The sequence below is a fragment of the Penicillium canescens genome (genome assembly GCF_028828765.1).
Source record: "Penicillium canescens strain IBT 15451 chromosome Unknown utg000011l_segment0_segment0, whole genome shotgun sequence".
NCBI lineage: Eukaryota > Fungi > Ascomycota > Eurotiomycetes > Eurotiales > Aspergillaceae > Penicillium > Penicillium canescens.
Window position 1 is genome coordinate 3,131,043 of NW_026703973.1, and position 18,571 is coordinate 3,149,613.

At 51.1% G+C, this 18,571-nt stretch overlaps 9 protein-coding genes across 9 annotated transcripts; 4 read left to right on the forward strand and 5 right to left on the reverse strand.

Moving 5' to 3' along the window:
- Positions 1 to 176: 176 nt before the first annotated feature.
- N7446_013916 (putative 2-methylcitrate dehydratase) lies at positions 177 to 1,928 on the forward strand (the record flags this gene model as incomplete). Its single annotated transcript, XM_058522655.1, has 3 exons — positions 177 to 428; positions 484 to 1,261; positions 1,312 to 1,928. The coding sequence occupies 3 exons, from the start codon at positions 177 to 179 to the stop codon at positions 1,926 to 1,928; spliced, it is 1,647 nt and encodes a 548-aa protein (XP_058366132.1).
- Positions 1,929 to 2,024: 96 nt separating this feature from the next.
- N7446_013917 (putative extracellular exo-polygalacturonase) lies at positions 2,025 to 3,300 on the reverse strand (the record flags this gene model as incomplete). The annotated part of the gene is made up of 2 exons (XM_058522656.1): positions 2,025 to 2,832; positions 2,900 to 3,300. The coding sequence occupies 2 exons, from the start codon at positions 3,298 to 3,300 to the stop codon at positions 2,025 to 2,027; spliced, it is 1,209 nt and encodes a 402-aa protein (XP_058366133.1).
- Positions 3,301 to 3,960: 660 nt separating this feature from the next.
- pmeA (putative pectin methylesterase) lies at positions 3,961 to 5,051 on the forward strand (the record flags this gene model as incomplete). The annotated part of the gene is made up of 3 exons (XM_058522657.1): positions 3,961 to 4,400; positions 4,452 to 4,564; positions 4,613 to 5,051. 3 exons carry the CDS (start codon positions 3,961 to 3,963, stop codon positions 5,038 to 5,040), a joined length of 981 nt encoding a protein of 326 aa, XP_058366134.1. The 3' UTR covers positions 5,041 to 5,051.
- A 55-nt stretch (positions 5,052 to 5,106) lies between these two features.
- On the reverse strand, positions 5,107 to 5,502 carry N7446_013919 (cytidine deaminase family protein; the record flags this gene model as incomplete). Its single annotated transcript, XM_058522658.1, has 1 exon — positions 5,107 to 5,502. The coding sequence occupies one exon, from the start codon at positions 5,500 to 5,502 to the stop codon at positions 5,107 to 5,109; it is 396 nt and encodes a 131-aa protein (XP_058366135.1).
- Positions 5,503 to 6,488: 986 nt separating this feature from the next.
- Positions 6,489 to 7,858, reverse strand: N7446_013920 (RING finger protein). The gene is made up of 3 exons (XM_058522659.1): positions 7,460 to 7,858; positions 7,189 to 7,377; positions 6,489 to 6,871 (listed from the first exon to the last, which is right to left on the reverse strand). Exons 1-3 carry the CDS (start codon positions 7,543 to 7,545, stop codon positions 6,586 to 6,588), a joined length of 561 nt encoding a protein of 186 aa, XP_058366136.1. The 5' UTR covers positions 7,546 to 7,858; the 3' UTR covers positions 6,489 to 6,585.
- Positions 7,859 to 8,427: 569 nt separating this feature from the next.
- N7446_013921 (uncharacterized protein) lies at positions 8,428 to 11,905 on the forward strand (the record flags this gene model as incomplete). The annotated part of the gene is given in 5 exon segments (XM_058522660.1): positions 8,428 to 8,673; positions 8,724 to 8,989; positions 9,038 to 10,195; positions 10,207 to 11,107; positions 11,157 to 11,905. 5 exon segments carry the CDS (start codon positions 8,428 to 8,430, stop codon positions 11,814 to 11,816), a joined length of 3,231 nt encoding a protein of 1,076 aa, XP_058366137.1. The 3' UTR covers positions 11,817 to 11,905.
- Positions 11,906 to 12,378: 473 nt separating this feature from the next.
- N7446_013922 (uncharacterized protein) lies at positions 12,379 to 13,818 on the reverse strand (the record flags this gene model as incomplete). Its single annotated transcript, XM_058522661.1, has 3 exons — positions 12,379 to 12,597; positions 12,652 to 13,530; positions 13,582 to 13,818. The coding sequence occupies 3 exons, from the start codon at positions 13,816 to 13,818 to the stop codon at positions 12,379 to 12,381; spliced, it is 1,335 nt and encodes a 444-aa protein (XP_058366138.1).
- Positions 13,819 to 14,235: 417 nt separating this feature from the next.
- On the reverse strand, positions 14,236 to 16,743 carry bioDA (adenosylmethionine-8-amino-7-oxononanoate aminotransferase; the record flags this gene model as incomplete). Its single annotated transcript, XM_058522662.1, has 4 exons — positions 14,236 to 14,408; positions 14,461 to 16,372; positions 16,418 to 16,511; positions 16,565 to 16,743. The coding sequence occupies 4 exons, from the start codon at positions 16,741 to 16,743 to the stop codon at positions 14,236 to 14,238; spliced, it is 2,358 nt and encodes a 785-aa protein (XP_058366139.1).
- Positions 16,744 to 16,992: 249 nt separating this feature from the next.
- Positions 16,993 to 18,385, forward strand: N7446_013924 (aminotransferase class I/II-fold pyridoxal phosphate-dependent enzyme; the record flags this gene model as incomplete). The annotated part of the gene is made up of 3 exons (XM_058522663.1): positions 16,993 to 17,804; positions 17,862 to 18,004; positions 18,059 to 18,385. The coding sequence occupies exons 1-3, from the start codon at positions 17,024 to 17,026 to the stop codon at positions 18,383 to 18,385; spliced, it is 1,251 nt and encodes a 416-aa protein (XP_058366140.1). The 5' UTR covers positions 16,993 to 17,023.
- Between the last annotated feature and the right edge of the window lie 186 nt (positions 18,386 to 18,571).

Here is an 18,571-nt window from a genome sequence, read left to right on the forward strand (position 1 = left end):
TCGGACCGACAGTAACCGACCCTCGGCATGAAGTCAACTTGACATCCCTTCCCTTTCCCCAATTCCCCAACATTCTCCATTCTCCATTACCCTCTCCTATCTTGTACCTTCTCCTTAACCTTCATCTTCTTCCATCTCCAGGTCCAATTGTACTCCTTTTTCTTCTCCCCTTCACCATGTCCTTGCCCGTGAGGCGCTTGACCCACACGGCTCCCCGCACTTTGGCCCGCATCTCCAGATTGCCCACTCTCGCTTCTCGCATTTCTGTCCCTACACTTACACCTCGCACACCTCGCACACCTCGCTTTTCCACCATGGCCGCCCGTCAGTCTGCCGCTCCTACGGTTCCTACCGACAGGCCGTATGACCCTGAAATTCAGGATATGGCCTCGTACATCCATGACTACAAGGTGGACTCCGACTTGGCGGTAAGTGGAGCGGGTAACCGGAACCCTGAACCCTGCTAATTGATTGTGTCGATAGTTTGATACTGCCCGTTTGGTCTTCTTGGACACTCTCGGCTGTGGATTGGAGGCCCTGAAGTTCAAGGAGTGCGCCAAGCTGCTCGGCCCTGTTGTGGACGGTACTATCGTCCCCAATGGTACCCGTGTCCCCGGTACTCCTTACCAGCTGGATCCCGTCAACGGTGCGTTCAACATCGGTGCTATGATCCGCTGGCTCGACTACAATGACTGCTGGCTGGCCGCTGAGTGGGGTCACCCCTCCGACAACTTGGGAGGTATTCTGGCTGTGGCAGACTGGATCTCCCGCACCAACCGCGCCGGTGGAAACCTTGGTAATGGCAAAATCCTGAAGATCCATGATGTTTTGGAGGCCATGATCAAGGCCCACGAGATTCAGGGTGTCCTTGCTCTGGAGAACTCGTACAACAAGGTCGGCCTCGACCACGTTGTTCTCGTCAAAGTTGCGACCGCCGCTGTCGTTTCCAAGATGATGGGTCTCACAGAGCAGCAGACCGCCGATGCCATTACCCAGGCGTGGGTGGACGGCCAGAGTCTCCGTACCTACCGCCACTCCCCCAACACCATGTCCCGCAAGTCGTGGGCTGCCGGTGATGCCTGCCAGCGCGCTGTCAACCTGGTATTGAAGGTCCAAAAGGGAGAGGGAGGTCTGCGCACCGTGCTTTCTGCCCCAACCTGGGGCTTCTACGATGTCCTGTTCAAAGGCAAGAAGTTCCAGTTCCAGCGCCCCTACGGCAGCTACGTCATGGAGAACGTTCTCTTCAAGGTCTCCTACCCTGGTAAGTGCAATGCATCCTACTCTGATTGAACATGACTAACTCTGTTCCAGCTGAGTTCCACTCGCAGACTGCCATTGAGGCCGCCGAAAAGGTCAACGCCAAGCTCGCCTCCATGGGCAAAAGCGCCAAGGATATCAAGGAGATCACCAACCGCACACACGAGGCCTGCATTCGTATCATCGACAAGCAGTTCAAGGAGATGGACAACTTCGCCGACCGCGACCACTGCGTGCAGTACATGGTTGCCACCATGCTCGTCTTCGGCCGTCTCACCGCCAGCGACTACGCCGACGGCTCCGAGGCCGCCACCTCTCCTTTGCTGGAGGACCTCCGCAAGCGTATCCGCTGTGTCGAGGACACTCAGTACACAACTGACTACCACGACCCCGCCAAGCGTACCATTCCCAACGCGCTGACCGTCACTCTGAACGACGGCACTGTCCTTGAGGAGATCGCCGTCGAAGCCCCTCTCGGCCACCGTCTCCGTCGCGAGGAGGCCAAGCCTGAGATTCTGGCCAAGTACAAGCGTCACCTCGAGGCACACTTCGACCAGGCTCGCGTCGATGAGCTGCTGAAGGTGGGCTTGGACCGTCCTCAGCTGGAGAACTACGATGTCGACCAGTACGTCGACCTCTACGTCAAGGATAAGATGGTTGCCAATTCGTAAACATGATCAGTGAGGAAAGAGTCTAAAATTACAACGTGCTTGAACATATTTTATTATACCGCAAAATTGTATAGAGATACACTTCCCTTCCAATCATCATCCCGATGCTCCAGCAGTACAAGTAACCCCCAAATCAGACGGGGTGTTCGCACAAAGCACCTTCCCAGCCCCAGACGCCGGCTTCACCGTGTACGAACTAATCTTCACCTCACAAGTACCCCCAGATCCGCAGTCCAAATTGCCCGTCACGGCACCATACTTCCCACTCGTCGTCCCACTGATGTCTTCAAACAATATCCCAGACAACTTCGCATTCCCCGGGTTCTCTTCACAATACTCACTATCCTCGCCGTAACAGCTCTGGATCTGAATCGCATAGTCGCATCCATCAACAACAACCCCACTCCACGTCACATTGCTCACAGTTGACAGACCATGCGAGCCGCCGGAAGGGTATGTCTTTATCCCAACTGCTTTGGTCGAATTGATCATCGTCGCGCCGGATACGTACACGTTCTTCACTGTATCATCTGATCCCTTGCCCAATGATCCAACAGATAATCCGTGACTCCCCGTGCAGGTTATATCTGTCACGGTAACGCCATCGCAGCCGGGCTTGAAGGCCACGCAGTCGTCGTCGTTGCTGACGTTTACGTTGCTGATTGTGACGTCTGTGCTCTGGCCGATGTCGAAGCCGTCAGTGTTTTTGGGCGCGTTGTCGCTCTTCGATGTCGCGTCCATCTTCAGATGGGAGAAGATTACTTTGGATGAGCTGCCTTTCACGGAGTTGAAGACGTTTGGTGGGTTCTTTTGGCGCAGGTTTGATACTTCGATGTTTGAGCCGCCGACTATGTAGAGGAGTGTTGGGCGGGCGTAACTGCTATCTTTTGCGAAGAGGTCCCATCTATACATGGTATGTTAGTATCAATATACTGCGAAGAAAAGACAAGATCGGAAAAGGTGGCACTTACGCGTTCTGTCCATTTCCATCGATAACTCCACTCCCCGTCAACGATCGGATCTTAAGTCCATTGATATTCTTAACGTTGATCATGGCAGTGCGACCCTCCCAGTAACTCGTCGATGAGGAGAACTTCAACAGGCCCTCAACTTGGAAGTCGCAGCCGGTGCAGCCTGCAAAATCGAGCACGCTGTTCAGGTAGTATGTACTACCAGCGGGGATGACAATTGTTCCCCCATTTCCGCAAGATGTGATCGCGGATGTGATGGCTGGTACATCGTCCACTGAAGATGATCCCCCTGCTTTCGGTGTACAGGTTGAAGCGCGGGCATTGAGGGGCTTAGTTGGACTCAGAGCGAGGGTTTGTGTTAGCAGCGCGAGGGCTGTGAGGGCTTTGGCTAGGGATGGCATGTTCGTTGTTGGTACTGCGTTTAGGGGAAAACTGGTAGTCATTTTAAGTATATTTCTTTCTATATTGTATAGCTAAGTATAGATGGCTAATATCTGGCTAATTTAATGTGGTGGAGATGAGGTTTCATACTCCAACGGAAAAACAAGCGTGCTTTCTGAAACGCGCCCCGCTATTCGAGGAATATTTTGGTTTCTTTGGATCTTTTGTCGTCATTCTTCAGATACACATCCAGGGGACGGGGATTACTAGTCGATAACCGCCAATTAATTCCAGGGACATGGGTCTCGCGTGGCATTTTCCCGTGGATTTCCCCGGATCTAGCTGTATATACTTCGGAGCTGGCGCTCCCTTGTTTGAAACACTCTCACGGGACACATGCTAGACATGCAAGATGACAGGGAACCAATAGCGTACCAGTAAATATATCAGCCTAAATAGAAACTGCCCTGCATAACGCCTGTCATTCACGGATATATCGGAGTGGGGAATCCATGTTTCAACTATAGCTCCGTCTGATATGAGACAGTTGTTGACCCTTGAAATAGGGGATTCTGATTAGACACAAAAGCTTGCTTAGAAGTTATGCCCAAAAATCTGCATATAATACCCATGCAACCGCACATCAGGGACGATCATTTCCCTGGTTAATTTCGCACATCATGCATCTTGCCAAACCTCTCATCTCAGCCCTAACCCTTGGCGCCGGCGTCCTCGGGGCACCGACAGAGCTGCAACGTCGCACAGCGAGGACAAGCGCGCCCTCAGGATGTTTGACTGTCGGTTCCAGTGGTACATACTCGAGTGTCGGCGCTGCAGTCTCTGCTCTTGGCTCTTCCACCGCTGATGCGTGTATCTACATTGCTGGTGGCACATACAAGGAGCAGGTCACCATTAAATACGGTGGTGCATTGACTTTGTATGGGCAGACTGCGGATACATCGTCGTATAAGAGTAATACCGTTACTATTACGCATTCTCTCGATTCCCCTACTGCTGGATCGTTGGATAAGAGTGCGACTGTGAATGTTGTATCTAATGGGTTGAAGATGTATAACATCAATGTTGTGAATGGGTATGGAAAGGGAGCGCAGGCTGTGGCGTGAGTTTTACCTCTACACTTGACGTCGGATATAGAGACTGATTATAATAGACTCGTCGCGAATGCCGATCGGCTTGGCTTCTATGGCTGCCAGTTCTTGGGATACCAGGATACCTTGTATGCCAAGTCTGGAACTCAGTACTATTCCAACTGCATGATTGAGGGTAAGTTCAGCAGATGTACACATTCCTATGTATACTAAACTCTCACAGGAGCCGTGGACTTCATCTTCGGCGATGCCTCGGCCTGGTTCGGCGAATGTGACATCGTTGCCAATGGTCCTGGTGCCATTACTGCCAACTCGCGCATGACACCCAGCGACACAGCCTGGTACGCGATCGACCACTGTAATGTTCAGGCTGCGTCGGGTGTTACCCTTGATGGTACGCAGTATCTCGGTCGTCCGTGGCGCGTTCTGGCTCGTGTTATCTACCAGAATTGCAAGCTGGGTAGTTTGATCAATGCTAAGGGCTGGACGACTATGGCTGACGGTGCTACGCCGCTGTACTATGAGTACAACAACTCTGGGGATGGAGCTAGTACTTCGGGCCGGCTGTATGAGACTCCTATCTCGGCGGCTGTGACCAAGAAGACTGTTTTGGGGAGTGATTATGGCTCTTGGATTGATTCGAGTTATTGATCGATAGGCATCTAAGTACATTTGATATTTGATATCTTCTCTAGGCCAATAATTAACATTGAAAACTCAATCCCGAAGATCATAAGCGTATGGTAACAGCTCATTGATGGATACGGCCACTGCCCTTCCGGGTTTCTGTAGAATGATGTTAATACCAGGATGCAAGTCACGCAACACCTGGCGACAGCGACCGCATGGACTCATGATGACTCCCTCTCGACCATCTTCACCCACTGCAACTATATGCGTGAGTTTCTGAGCTCCTGCAGCAGCGGCAACACCGAGAACGACGAGCTCAGCACATGGCCCACCGGTAAAGTGGAAGACATTGACTCCAGAGAAGACTTGTCCATTCGCAGAGAGGGCTGCGCTGGCGACGCTGTGGTTGTCTGATTTGGGAATTGAATTGATTGTGCTTCTTGCGACTTCGATTAGGTTGAGTTCTTTGAGGGTCAGGTCCATGTTGAGAAGAGTCGAAGAGAGGAGCTGATGAGATGAGGAGATTTGGGAGATTGTCTACAAAGAAGTAAAATGCAACGTGATATTGGAGGTTGGGCTTCCGTGCGGGAGATATTCATTTCCTTTTTGGGTGCCCGACAGCCGATCTCACACTTGAATATTAAACACTTGAAATTGCATAAGTGAATAACAGAACCATCTCTAATGAGCTGATTCATAATACTACAACCCGAGGCTCACTCCTCGATATCTTCTAAATATTGTTCTCTGGCTACACACGAGTTTTAGTGCGACTTATCTTCGGCACTAGAAGCCATTCTAATAGCCGATAAAGTGAAAATTGACACGAAAATACTAGAAAAGGCGTACTTTAATAACAGTTTATCTCGCGTGGCACCTTTAAGATTTACATTGCTCCTCTGGCTTTGAGCGATCCGAAGTATATATTGCCACATAATATGGAAGTATAATGCAGAGCCAGTCAAAGTTATTGAGTACCCAAGACCCCGTGATCGTTACTGGTAAAGTCACGCACCTATTGATGTGATAAAGAACTTGTTCCATTGGCCAGATGCCTCTTAGGAATAATCTATTTTTTAAACGAAGGACTAGTTAAAGATTCCAGGTCAATAATCACAAAGAGACGGGAATAAGAGCTAGGCGCCCAATCAAGTTGGTACGTTATACCCGGTCGCGTGAACGGGAGACGAGTGTCAAAATTCAAGACAGGAGTTTGCCGCACTGAAATTCATGCGTGGTAAGACTGTGATGCTCGGATGATATAAGAAGTGGACCCTCGGGTGGAAAACCGCTGAGCCGGTACCAAGGGAAGCAAACTTGGAATAGCCACTCTCGTCTTCTATGAGAAATACATAGTAGCTTTAAAGTTACAATCATGCCTCGCATAACAATGCACATATAAGTTACAGCAACCTACATAGACTAGACATGGAATATCCGAGAGAATACATCTCGAGCGCAATGGATATCTCAAAGCAAAGCCCGTCACAAGGCCTCGAGAAAAAGATGCATGGATACCAAGAAAATATAAAGCCACCAGGAAATTGTACAAAAGACAAAGAACAATCAGGTTGGGGGTCTTAATCCGCATGCCTCCTCCTCGGGCGAATACGAAGCTTGGCAAATGGGGCACTTATACCGACGATACTCAAACCAAGACTTGAGACAAGCCAGATGGAAGGCATGCTTGCATCGATTCAAGACAATGGTCTCGTGGCCAGGGTCCAGGGCCACGCGTGCATGGGGATCGTCTGCCCGAATTGGGGATTGATTGCGTTGGCTCCGGGCTAGAATGGCTGTATGTGGATAGGTCGGATAGACCGGCGACGACAGTGCGCAGAGGCAGATGGAACTGTGGAGCATTGTTAGCCGTGCTTCTAGAAGGTTCAGGCGATTCGTCCTGCGTCGATATTTGTTTGGCCAAGAGGTGATATCATCCAGGAACATGGAACAGAACAAGGCACGGCATTGACATGGTAGCGACATGGATTGAGAGTATGGAAAGTCGCGGGCCAGATTGTCTTGCCCAGACCCCAATATTGCCCACAAGACATCGATGCGCCCAATAGGGCAGATTCAGCCTTGTGCCCAGCCCTATTGTCCCCGCACTAACATCATCGAGCCGCAGAGCCAAGAGTGGGATGGGAGACCAGGAAGATAACAACTTACCAAGTATCTTGGCCATATTGCTGGGCATTTGTGGGCACATTTTGTTCTTCCAGCCATCGGTCCACCGAGACTGGGTGGCCCAGGACATCCTGCAGGGGTAGTTGTTGCGTTTGTTGATTGCCGAGCCTCCACTCGCCGCGATTCAATGAAGACTCGCGATTGACTCGTCGGCGGCACCAGATGATGGTTCTGCAAGTCAGTCAGTAGGGAAACACTTCGAGAGTATTCGCGTGCATGAGGGCTTAGCCAAGACCCATGCGGGGACACTCACAACGGAATCATGCTGATCAGGGCAAATATGACCACACCCCCAATCACGATCCCGATGATCTCCCCGCGGGGCATTGATTCCTCCATGTGGGATCATGCGAGTGAGGCAGGAATACAAAAATTCAACAAAAATTCAAGTATCGCCCAATAGGCCCAATAGGCCCAATGGGAATGCTTTGGAGAGTGTGGGACAAGGGGCACGGTGTGACATTCGGATCGCTCGTTTGTATATGCATAGGCACCGCAGTGCACCCAGATATCACTGAGTTCCCATTCTCTTTCAACACGCGTCTGACCAAAATTCAAACGGCAGACCGGGGCGGATTTGAAGGAGGCACTCTCGGACCTCACCTGCCAAGACCCTAACCCCAAAAATCAAAGATTAGCCAAGATATTTCAGGCCAAGAGAAGATGTATTGCTCCGACCGAAATAGATGAGCATGAGTCCAGTCACCGCCCGCCGAGGCGCCGCCCAGACTTCCCGGGTGATTCTTGGCACTCCGCAACCAATTAGCATTCACAATTTCTCGCGTGGCCGGCCGCCGAGACAACGCCGAGGGTCATGTCGTCATTGCCTCCCAAGAGCCAAAGACGAATCGAATGCGCCAAGAGTCCGCTCGATACCGAGACTTGGTTACGGCTGGTAATTGGTCGAGATATCGGAGTTTTGGTCGGTTCCCCAGAGTCGCAACCATTTGACTCCCGGAGAGAGATACCCGGTTGCAGGTGTATTTCGCCATCGTTGTCTGGCTGGACCATATTTATACCCAGAAACACCCCGGCAACAAAAAAAAGGAAAAGAATCAAGAACATACTCTATACTCTTCTCGCGTAAAAGAAGTAACTCTGCTCTGTGTATGGACTCTCATTCTCTTGCGGATACCTTCTACATGACGCCTCCTTAAGAGACTTATAGAAATACATCATACCACACACGACTAAACCCCCTCACCCACTTACCTGTTCGCGATGTCGCAGGATAGAGCGGAGAAAGGCCAGGGTCCTAACGAGACTCAACAACCTCTTTCCCAGCCTGCCCACAGTCTCACCTTTACAGATGTCATCAAAGAACTGGGTACAAACTCCGATGATGGATTGACTTCGGGAGAGGTCAAGCAAAGACTGGAGAAATATGGCGAGAACATGTTGGAAGGAGACGAAGGCGTCTCCCTCGCCAAAATTGTCATTCGACAGATTGCCAATGCCATGATGCTGGTAAGTGATGAGCCGGAACTAACGGAAACTCCTAACTAACACCCATGTAGGTTCTTATTATTGCCATGGCTGTCAGTTTTGGTATCCAGTCCTGGATTGAAGGTGGTTTCATTGCTGCCGTCATTGCCCTCAACATTGTGGTCGGCGTTTACCAGGACTACGCAGCAGAGAAGACCATGGACTCACTGCGTTCCCTTAGTTCACCTACCGGTGTTGTCTCTCGCGATGGCAAGACATCCACTGTGCCAGCTAACGAGATTGTCCCTGGTGATATGGTTGAACTGAAAGTGGGCGATACTGTTCCCGCTGATGTCAGGTATGTAGATACAGCATTCTTCAGTATGGCGTAAGTTAACACATATAGATTGGTGGAAGCATTCAACTTCGAAACCGATGAAGCCCTCCTCACAGGCGAATCACTACCAGTCCAGAAAGAAGCCGACGCCACATTTGACGCCGACACCGGTCCAGGCGATAGACTCAACATTGCTTACAGTTCATCCACCGTGACTCGCGGCCGTGCCCGTGGAGTTGTTGTGGGAACGGGTATGAGAACTGAGATTGGAGCTATTGCCATGGCCCTGCGTGGAACAGACTCGAAGCGCCGTCCTGTCAAGCGTGGCCCTGAAGGAGAAACCAAGAAAAGATGGTATATTCAGGCCTGGACTTTGACTACTACCGATGCCATTGGACGGTTCTTAGGAACTAATGTTGGTACGCCGTTGCAACGAAAGCTGTCCAAACTCGCTCTTCTGCTCTTTGCAATTGCTGTGATCTTTGCCATTGTTGTCGCTGGATCTAACAATTGGCGCGGAGATAGCGAGGTCATCATTTATGCCGTCGCTACTGGTCTGGCTATGATTCCGGCTTGCTTGGTTGTTGTATTGACTATCACTATGGCCGTCGGAACAAAGCAAATGGTGCAGCGACATGTCATTGTCCGGAAACTGGACTCCTTGGAAGCACTCGGTGCTGTCACTAATATCTGCTCAGACAAGACTGGTACTCTCACACAGGGTCGCATGGTGGCCAAAAGGGCTTGGATTCCCTCTGTGGGAACATACTCGGTCGGCGCCTCGAATGACCCTCTCAACCCGAGAGAAGGCGATCTGAGTCTGGTACCTGAACAGCCGATCAAACTTGACGATAATTCCATCGGCCAACCTGCAAGCCCAGATGACTTGCTGAAGGATAACGATGCCCTCAAGGAATATCTGGACGTAGCTGCCATGGCTAACCTGGCCCACATCCATGAAACCGCGAACGATGGATGGCAAGCTCGTGGCGAGCCTACAGATATCGCCATTCAAGTCTTTGCCTCTCGATTCAACTGGGGTCTGGACCACTGGACCAAGGGTGATAAGCCTATCTGGCAGCAACAGGCCGAGTATCCATTCGACTCGAGCGTGAAGAAGATGTCAGTGATCTTCTCCAAGCACGACGAGGGCTCAGAGAAGAGCCGCGAAATGATCTTCACTAAGGGTGCCGTTGAGCGAGTTCTCGAGGCCTGTACCACGATCAAGTGGAAGGCAGATGCCTCCCCGTCCCACTTGACGACGAAATCAAGGACGAGATTCTGGAGAACATGGAGGCTCTGGCCAAAGAGGGTCTTCGAGTTCTCGCCATGGCCGGTCGGGAGAACACAGCCGGTACGAAGGAAGGTGGCGAGCCTCTTCCCCGAGAAGAGATTGAGAAAGACCTGTCATTCTATGGTCTCATCGGTCTCTACGATCCCCCTCGTCCCGAGACAGCCGGAGCCATCAGCCAATGTTACAAGGCTGGAATCTCTGTCCACATGGTCACTGGTGACCACCCCGGAACTGCCCGTGCTATTGCAGCACAGGTTGGAATCATCCCTGCGAACATGGATGCAGTTGCCAAGGACGTCGCCGATGCGATGGTGATGACTGCTTCTGAGTTCGACAAGTTGACCGAAGACGAAATCGACAACTTGCCCACTCTTCCATTGGTTATTGCTCGCTGTGCACCTAACACCAAGGTCCGTATGATCGATGCTCTGCATCGTCGCGGCAAGTATGTTGCTATGACTGGTGATGGAGTCAACGACTCGCCGTCTCTTAAGCGAGCTGATGTTGGTATTGCCATGGGCCAGAATGGTTCTGACGTTGCCAAGGACGCATCTGAATTGGTGCTGTCCGATGATAACTTTGCTTCAATCATTAACGGCATCGAGGAAGGACGTCGCATTTTCGACAATATCCAGAAGTTCGTTCTGCATCTTCTTGCTGAGAACGTCGCCTTGGCCCTCACTTTGCTTATTGGTCTGGTCTTTAAGGACGACAGCAACCAGTCTGTCTTCCCTATTGCGCCTGTCGAGATTATTTGGATTATCATGATTACCTCCGGTCTTCCTGATATGGGTCTGGGAATGGAGACTGCCGCTCCAGAGGTGATGGACCGACCCCCACAAAGCGTATGTTTTACTATCCCTTATCTTATAAATCATTCTAACAGGATTACAGAAACAAGGAATTTTCACTTGGGAAATCATCATCGACACCCTGGTCTACGGAGTATGGATGGCCGCCCTTTGTCTGTCAGCATTCGCCCTCGTCATGTTCCGCTGGGGCGATGGAAACCTCGCCATGGGCTGTAACACCCAATACAACGACCCAACCAAGCCATATGACTGCGACACAGTCTTCCGCGCTCGCGCCACAACATTTACTTGCATGACCTGGTTCGCCCTCTTCCTCGCCTGGGAGATGATGAACCTCCGCCGCAGCTTCTTCCAAATGCAGCCCGACTCAAAGCGGCGCTTTACCCAGTGGATGCACGATATCTGGCGCAACAAGGTCCTTTTCTTCGGTATCATGACTGGATTCGTTCTTGCTTTCCCGATTCTTTATATCCCCGTTATCAACCACAGCGTCTTCAAGCATAGCAGTATCTCCTGGGAATGGGGTATTGTCTTTGTTGAGACGGTTCTCTTCTTCCTTGGTATTGAGAGTTGGAAGTGGTGCAAGCGTGTTTACTTCCGTCGTCAGGCACGCAAGGCTGAAGCCGCGGGTGAGCTGCCTGGTGGTGAGCGTCGGGGTCTGAGAGACTTCAGTCGTTACACTACTATGGACCGCTCGGATACCCAGGCTAGTGACATGAAGGTTGAGCGGTCTATGGTTTAGATTGCACCAGTTGAGTGAGTATCTATTTGCATAGATTTACAGATACGTTGCATTCGGAGATCCTTGGATGATCTTCATGAAAGATTTAGAGATATACCAAATAGTTTTGATTTCAATGCATGAACTTCATTTAACTCATATCATATAGTAGATAGTCTGCATGATACCTCCTAGTAGTACAGGTTTTCCAATAATTCACCCTTTCAGGGGACGAGCAATGTGAGATATCATGAAGGATATGAACAACATTTTACTTCGTCAGTCCCTTGATCCAGCTCTTCGCGGACGAATCATTGAGATTGGATCCGACATTCGGGGAGGTCAGTCCACAAGCTATTGCACTTAGAATAGACGTAACATGTGAGATATTCAGCAGATCGGATGCATAATGATAGAAAGGTAGAAAGATACTATACTGACTGGACTGTCTGATGTATATTTGACGTTTTTTGAGGTTCCAGGGTTGGCCTAGATTTATTTCTCCCCCAAATGGCCCAGGCGATCTCCATCTCGATCAAGGACCTTCGGGGACAACCTCCTTGGAATGATGCTCCTCGCCCTTCTAGTGATGTTCTTCGGTATGATGTTCAGGATATTCGGTGTCCACCCATTCCTCCATGAATGAGGCTCCGCATCTCAGCGAGCCAACAGTCTCCCAAATCACACAGAACACGAAAAGAGCCATGATCACCGACAGAACTGAGGTAGCGTTTAGATGGCGAGCCAGAGGCAGAAGAACCACGATGATACCCGTTACAGGTCGCATGATAAGTCGAATTGGCTATGAACGGTTAGCATTAGTTCTGATATACCACCAGTGAAACTGACAACATACCTTGGCCAGAATCAAAGTCCCAGGCTCATCCTTCGAGGCGTGGAGCAGAGCAAACAGATATAAGAAGATCATACCAGTGCCGAGTCCACCACAAAGAAGCCACTGCTGCGGATCCTCGAATTCCTCCTCTTCCACCGAAAGAGCCGCAACGTGCCCACCAGCCAACAGACTCGCAATGAGCGGAAGATGAATGAAAACCCACGAGAAGGCCGTGAAAACAGAGTGGCGCATGGGATGGGTGGCTTCCATTGCGCCGTCGGCATGGACATATAGCCAATTCAAACAGAATGCAATGATCAACGTCCACACCGCGTGGAGAAGACGATCATTCAACCCGACTGCTGTATGCGAGCCCACAATAATGAGGTAGAGAAACTCGCCCAGCGCGATAATGTAAAATGCAGCGAAGCGGTCGATCTCATGGGAGAGATCGACTGCCGTGGACCATTTAACGCGGAGGAGCTTCTTGCCTGCAGGTGAATAGCAAGCGACCCAGACAACATACTCGGCAACGACTGCGACAACTGCTGCGGCGATCTTCCCGCGGATGGAAACCGACTCGAAGTATAGCGGGATGTAGATACATAGAGCTAGGGTTGAAAGCGCAACCCAGAGACGCTGCTGTCGGCGGTGGTGGTAGCTCGCGAACGAGTATAGCAGATGTGCGAGGTTGCAGGAAATGCGCGCGACCATGTAAGCGCCGACGGTTGAGCGCATAGCGCCGATCTCTTCGTCGACGAGCGGGGCGTTGTTGCCATATACGACTAGGACGGCCATAACCCATAGGATTAGGATGCGTTGGATGAGATCGTCATTGTAGAACGAGTTCATCAGCTCGCGCAGGTCGCTCCAGACGTTCCAGGAGGGAGCCAGGATCAACTGGGACACGTTAGCATGTGCGATAAGGGGTGGTGCTGCTCGCCGACTTACAATATACTTGACGAGCTTTGCGCCTGAGATATCTTCTGCGAGAGCATCGGCAAAGTTAGACAGGATCGCGACATAGAGCAGATCGAGGAACAGCTCGAACCGTCCAGCTTGTCGCTCGCCATCTTGGAGCTTCATCAACTTCCCGCCCTCGAACCATTGTAATGCGCGTGGTTGGCTAAACAGGAATCGAGAGTTGGAATTAAGCTCCTGGGCCTCCATCCCCGAGATGCCTGGCATGTTGATTCCTCGACGATTTAGGATTTCATAATGAAGCTGAGATGCGAGACGCGCAAGGGATGCAAGAATTGAGAGCCGCCGATCATCGGCCCACGGTTCGCTTTAAGTCTAAATGTGCCTCAATTGCGTCACAGATCTATAAATCTGAGTCGTGACGATCTATTTCTCGCTGATGCTAGACGAGGATATTTGCATACACAGCACTATGTATCGTTCATATTTATAGTCAAATCTGTACCTCATTGCACATATCGCCTATTGTCAACCAATCGTTTTCCGTCATGACTTTGCGAAGCTTCACCAAAGTTCAGCATCAGAGATCTAGTCGGCTGCATATAGACGAACCTGACTTCGTCCTCATGCGTGGCTTGCTATTCATTCACATGTATTCATTTGATATCCATATTAGGCAATAATTTACACCAAGGCCGACCGAAGCAATTTTTCCATCTCTTGCAACGACTCGGGTTTGGATGTCACACTGGACATGAGATACAAGACATTGCCGAGGACGCGCGAGTGAACATTGAACTTATCACCGCCAATGGAGAGCTTTTGTTGCAGACCCTTCGCAGCGTTAGAGGTGTAGCCTAGATAGATGTTAGCGGAAAGAGGCCGTTAAAGGCTCGTTCAGTTTCATACCTCCACCCTCGGCATCGCGCAGGGAAATACTGAGCACAGTTCCAATAGCGAAGACGCTCTCAACTGATTCCGCACAAGACAGGTCCTGAAGTAGACCCTGTGACCAGACACTCCACACATCAGGAGTGGAGGTTTCGGAAGCAACCACTGAGCTGTTGCGCCAGTCATCGCGGTATCTATCCCAGGACCCGTCTGACTCCATCTGTGCCATTGTCTTCAGAGAGTCGACGGCAACGGTGCAGCCAACAGCATGGGCAGTGTAACTGTGGCCGTGGAGGAGTGCATCGCTCTTCTCCGGGCTGGAGAAAGCATCGAAGATCTCCTCGCTAGCCACAGTCGTACAGAGCGGGATCAATCCGCCCGTGAGGAGTTTGGCGTTAACAGCGACGTCTGGGTGGACACCCAAGAATGAAGCGGATGTCCGACGACCCAGGCGATACAGGCCAGTGAACACCTCGTCAAAGATGATTGGTAAGCCTGACCAGGATGGGGATTCCTTATGAGAAGTGGCATTGGCAGAGAATAGCTCTGGGTGGTCGCGGACCACATCAGCCAGGCATCTCTGGAAGAGCGGGTCACAGAAGAGCATTCCACCGGCACCGAGGATGACGGGCTCCATAATAAGGGCTCCAAACTTCATACCCTGGCGCTGTACCAAGTCCTCAATGGTGCGGCGGATATAATCTTTGTAGCGCCGAGCGGCGGCAGACTCAATACGCTGTTCAAGATCAAAGACCGAGCCCAATGAAGCAAAGTCGACATCTTCGCCCAAGTCCTTTTGGAGCTCACCGGGAATCTCGACTTTCCATGACCCGCCAACCATCTTGACCAGCGGGAAGTCAAACCAATGGCCACGGCCACGATACCATTCAACCTTTTGGTTGAAAGTGGACGGCTCTGAGCAATCCATTACTCCGATAGTATCGCCATGGTAACTGCCCTTGAGTCCCAGAATGCCAATTTGTTCCTGGCTTGCGTCCCAGCCGTAGCGGTTGCAGGAGGCGCGGAGACCCATCTTCACGGCAACTTCCATTCCTGTGCTTCCGTTGTCTGTGTAGAAAACCTTGGTCAACCGTGGGTTTCCGATGGTCTCTAGCAAGCGACTCGCAAGAGAGAGCGCTGGCTCATGAACGGCGCCTGCGAACATCACATGACCGTACCGGCCAGCGGCGTAGGCTGCAGAAAGCGACAGCTCGGGGTTACCATGGCCCAAGCCTTGGGTCCACCAGGACGCAGAGCCATCGAATGTTGGCTGCAGTTCACTTTGGGTATTTTTGGATGAGCTGGATCCGAATGTCTGGAAGTAGTCATCGTGGGCTGAGTCGATCACAGTGATGTCCTTTGCGCGCATGCCTTGGTGCTGAGTGAAGGGGTACCAGATCAGATCCCGGGCCCGGTCGCCCATCTCTTCTAAGCGTTCAATGCGCTCAGTATTTTTCACTGTCATCTCCTCAAGCAGTCTGAGGATGTCGGATTCCTGTGCGGACTTTTGGTAATAGGTGGACATGGCCTCCTCGTCTCTCAATTGGGAATCCGCATCTAACTGAGACGGTCGGGGTGGAGGTGTTGGAAGTGAGACTAGAGGGATGCTCTTCCCCTTGAAGTAATCACGGAGATACTCGTGATTTTGGTAGTACTCGTCTCGGAACAAGAGCACCGATTGCACGTCATAGCCACGAAGTAGCAGCGACTCATAAGCAGAGATGGAGGAAGAGATTCCTCCTAGACGAGAGTCCGCGACCAGCACAATTGGCAGCCGTAGAGGGCGGTACAGATCCGCCTGCGAGTTGCCATTGGGACCTGGGGAGTGGACACCCCCAGCAGTCTCGACGAGAGCAAAGTCGATGTCCGACCGGGCCCAGCCGGACAGCGTCTTATGGATTGAGGCAAGGAGATTATCATCTCGCGGGATCTGTATCAATTAGCTTCCTGTTGAGGATAAGATATCGGGACTCACCACTTTGTCCTTGGCGGCCAAATGCGGGCTCACTGGGTCATCGAACTGGTAGAGACACTTAGTTAATGTCCCCGCGCCAAAGCGCTGCAAGTGCCTGCGACCAAATCAGAGATCGAAATTAATACAACTATCTCAATTGTAGCCTACCGATCATCGGCGTCGTCCAACGCTCCCGTTGACACAGGCTTGAGGAATGCGGCTTGTTGTTTTTGCCGTTGAACTGCATTGCACAACACAGTAGATACAATTGTCTTTCCCACATCAGTGTTGGCCCCGTAGACCTGATGAGCGCGTAAATTGCGCCATAGTGCAGCACCGACAGGCATTGTTGAGGTGAATAGGCTGAGGTTGTAGATCCCGCGGGCGAGTCAACCAGGTGGATCCCGTGACCTCTCCGCTCTCACCGAGGTTATTCTCTCGTTGAATCCCAACCGGTTCCATTCTCGTGTCTCCAGTTGGTCCAATTGAGTCATTCTGTTTGTGTCAATTTCTCTGTTTCCCTCGGAGCAAATAAAGTGGGCGATCATTGCTCCCGAGATCGGAATCCAGGAACATAAAACACGCATCTCGAATATTCTTGTCGCAAAGAAAGCCCAGAACATCACAATGGCTCCAGCTCATACATGTTCAGCTCCAACTCTTGTTGAATCACTGTCCGCCGCATTGGCACTTCGGGAAACCAAATCTGCCCGCCGGAGGTTAACCGTTTTACCCCGGACGGCCGTGGATTTCTCGTCCAACGACTTCCTGTCGCTGTCAACGTCGCCCGCCTACCGGGAAAAGTTCTTGGCTCTTCTGAACAACACGCCTCCCTCATTCCCGTTTGCCAGCGGCGGTTCTCGGCTGTTAGACGGGAACTCGGCGTATGCGGAAGAGCTCGAAAACTTTGTCGCGGACTTTCATCAAGCTCCGACGGCGCTTTTGTTCAATTCCGGCTATGATGCCAATGTCGGAGTGCTTTCCAGTATTCCCCAGCCCGGGGATGTGATTCTGTATGACGAGCTCATTCATGCCAGTGCTCACGAGGGAATGCGTCTCTCCCGGGCGGGGGCTCGGAAAATGTTCCCTCACAGTTCGCCACCGGGGTTGAGAGAGGTGCTCCAGTCCCAGATAACTGCGGATCCAGCGATTCGAAAAGGTAGCCGTAATGTCTTCGTGGTTGTTGAATCGATATACAGCATGGATGGTGATGTGGCTCCCATTAAGGAGTTTATTAAGGTTGTGGATGACCTGCTTCCCACCGGGAATGGATATTTTTATGTCGACGAGGCGCACGCAACTGGTGTATTCGGACCGAAAGGTGCTGGAGTAGTCCAGGAACTTGGTGTACAAAATCGCATGTTCATTCGAGTGCACACCTTTGGCAAGGCCCTGGCCAGTCATGGAGGTATGGCCTTTTAAAGTTTTTGACACGCATCTGAGATGATTGACTAACACCCCCTAGCAATGGTCCTCTGTGGACCCGAGACAAGGGACTACTTGATCAATTATGCCCGGAGTCTCATCTATACCACTGCGCTGGGATACCCGTTCTTGGCGTCGATTCGCGCTGCATATGAGCTCCTTTCATCTGGCGAAACAACATCAGTAAGTTACTCTTGTCTCCACGGTTTATAACCTAGTTACTGATGGCCCCTGCAGCTACAATACCGACTTCAGCAGTTGATTCGGCATCTGCGGCAAAGACTGGATGGGCTTCACACACGTCCATCTATCATGTTCGAGATTGACCATTTCCCCACCTCCCCGATCATCTCTCTTCGCACGTCACAACCAAGACAGCTGGCAAGTGCGTGCCAGGAGAAAGGATTCATCGTTCGTGCAATAATGCCGCCCACCATCCCCGAGGGAAAAGAACGGGTACGAGTATGCTTACATGCAGGCAACACGGAAGCGGAAATTGATGGGCTAGTGCGCACGGTTCAGGTGTGGCTAGATGAAAGTCAGAGAAAAGCAGCGAAGTTATAAATCGCTTCAAAGGAATGGCATGAAAAGTAAATTACAAGCTCACTATGGAGAAAGACACTGGAAATGTCTAACTCTGCGCTAGATCAATGTATTAATGATACCCCTTTTACGTGGAAACACTGATCGTGGAGAATGTAATCATATTTGTCTCCTACCTAAGGCTTCAGTACCGTGGTGAGAGCCTTC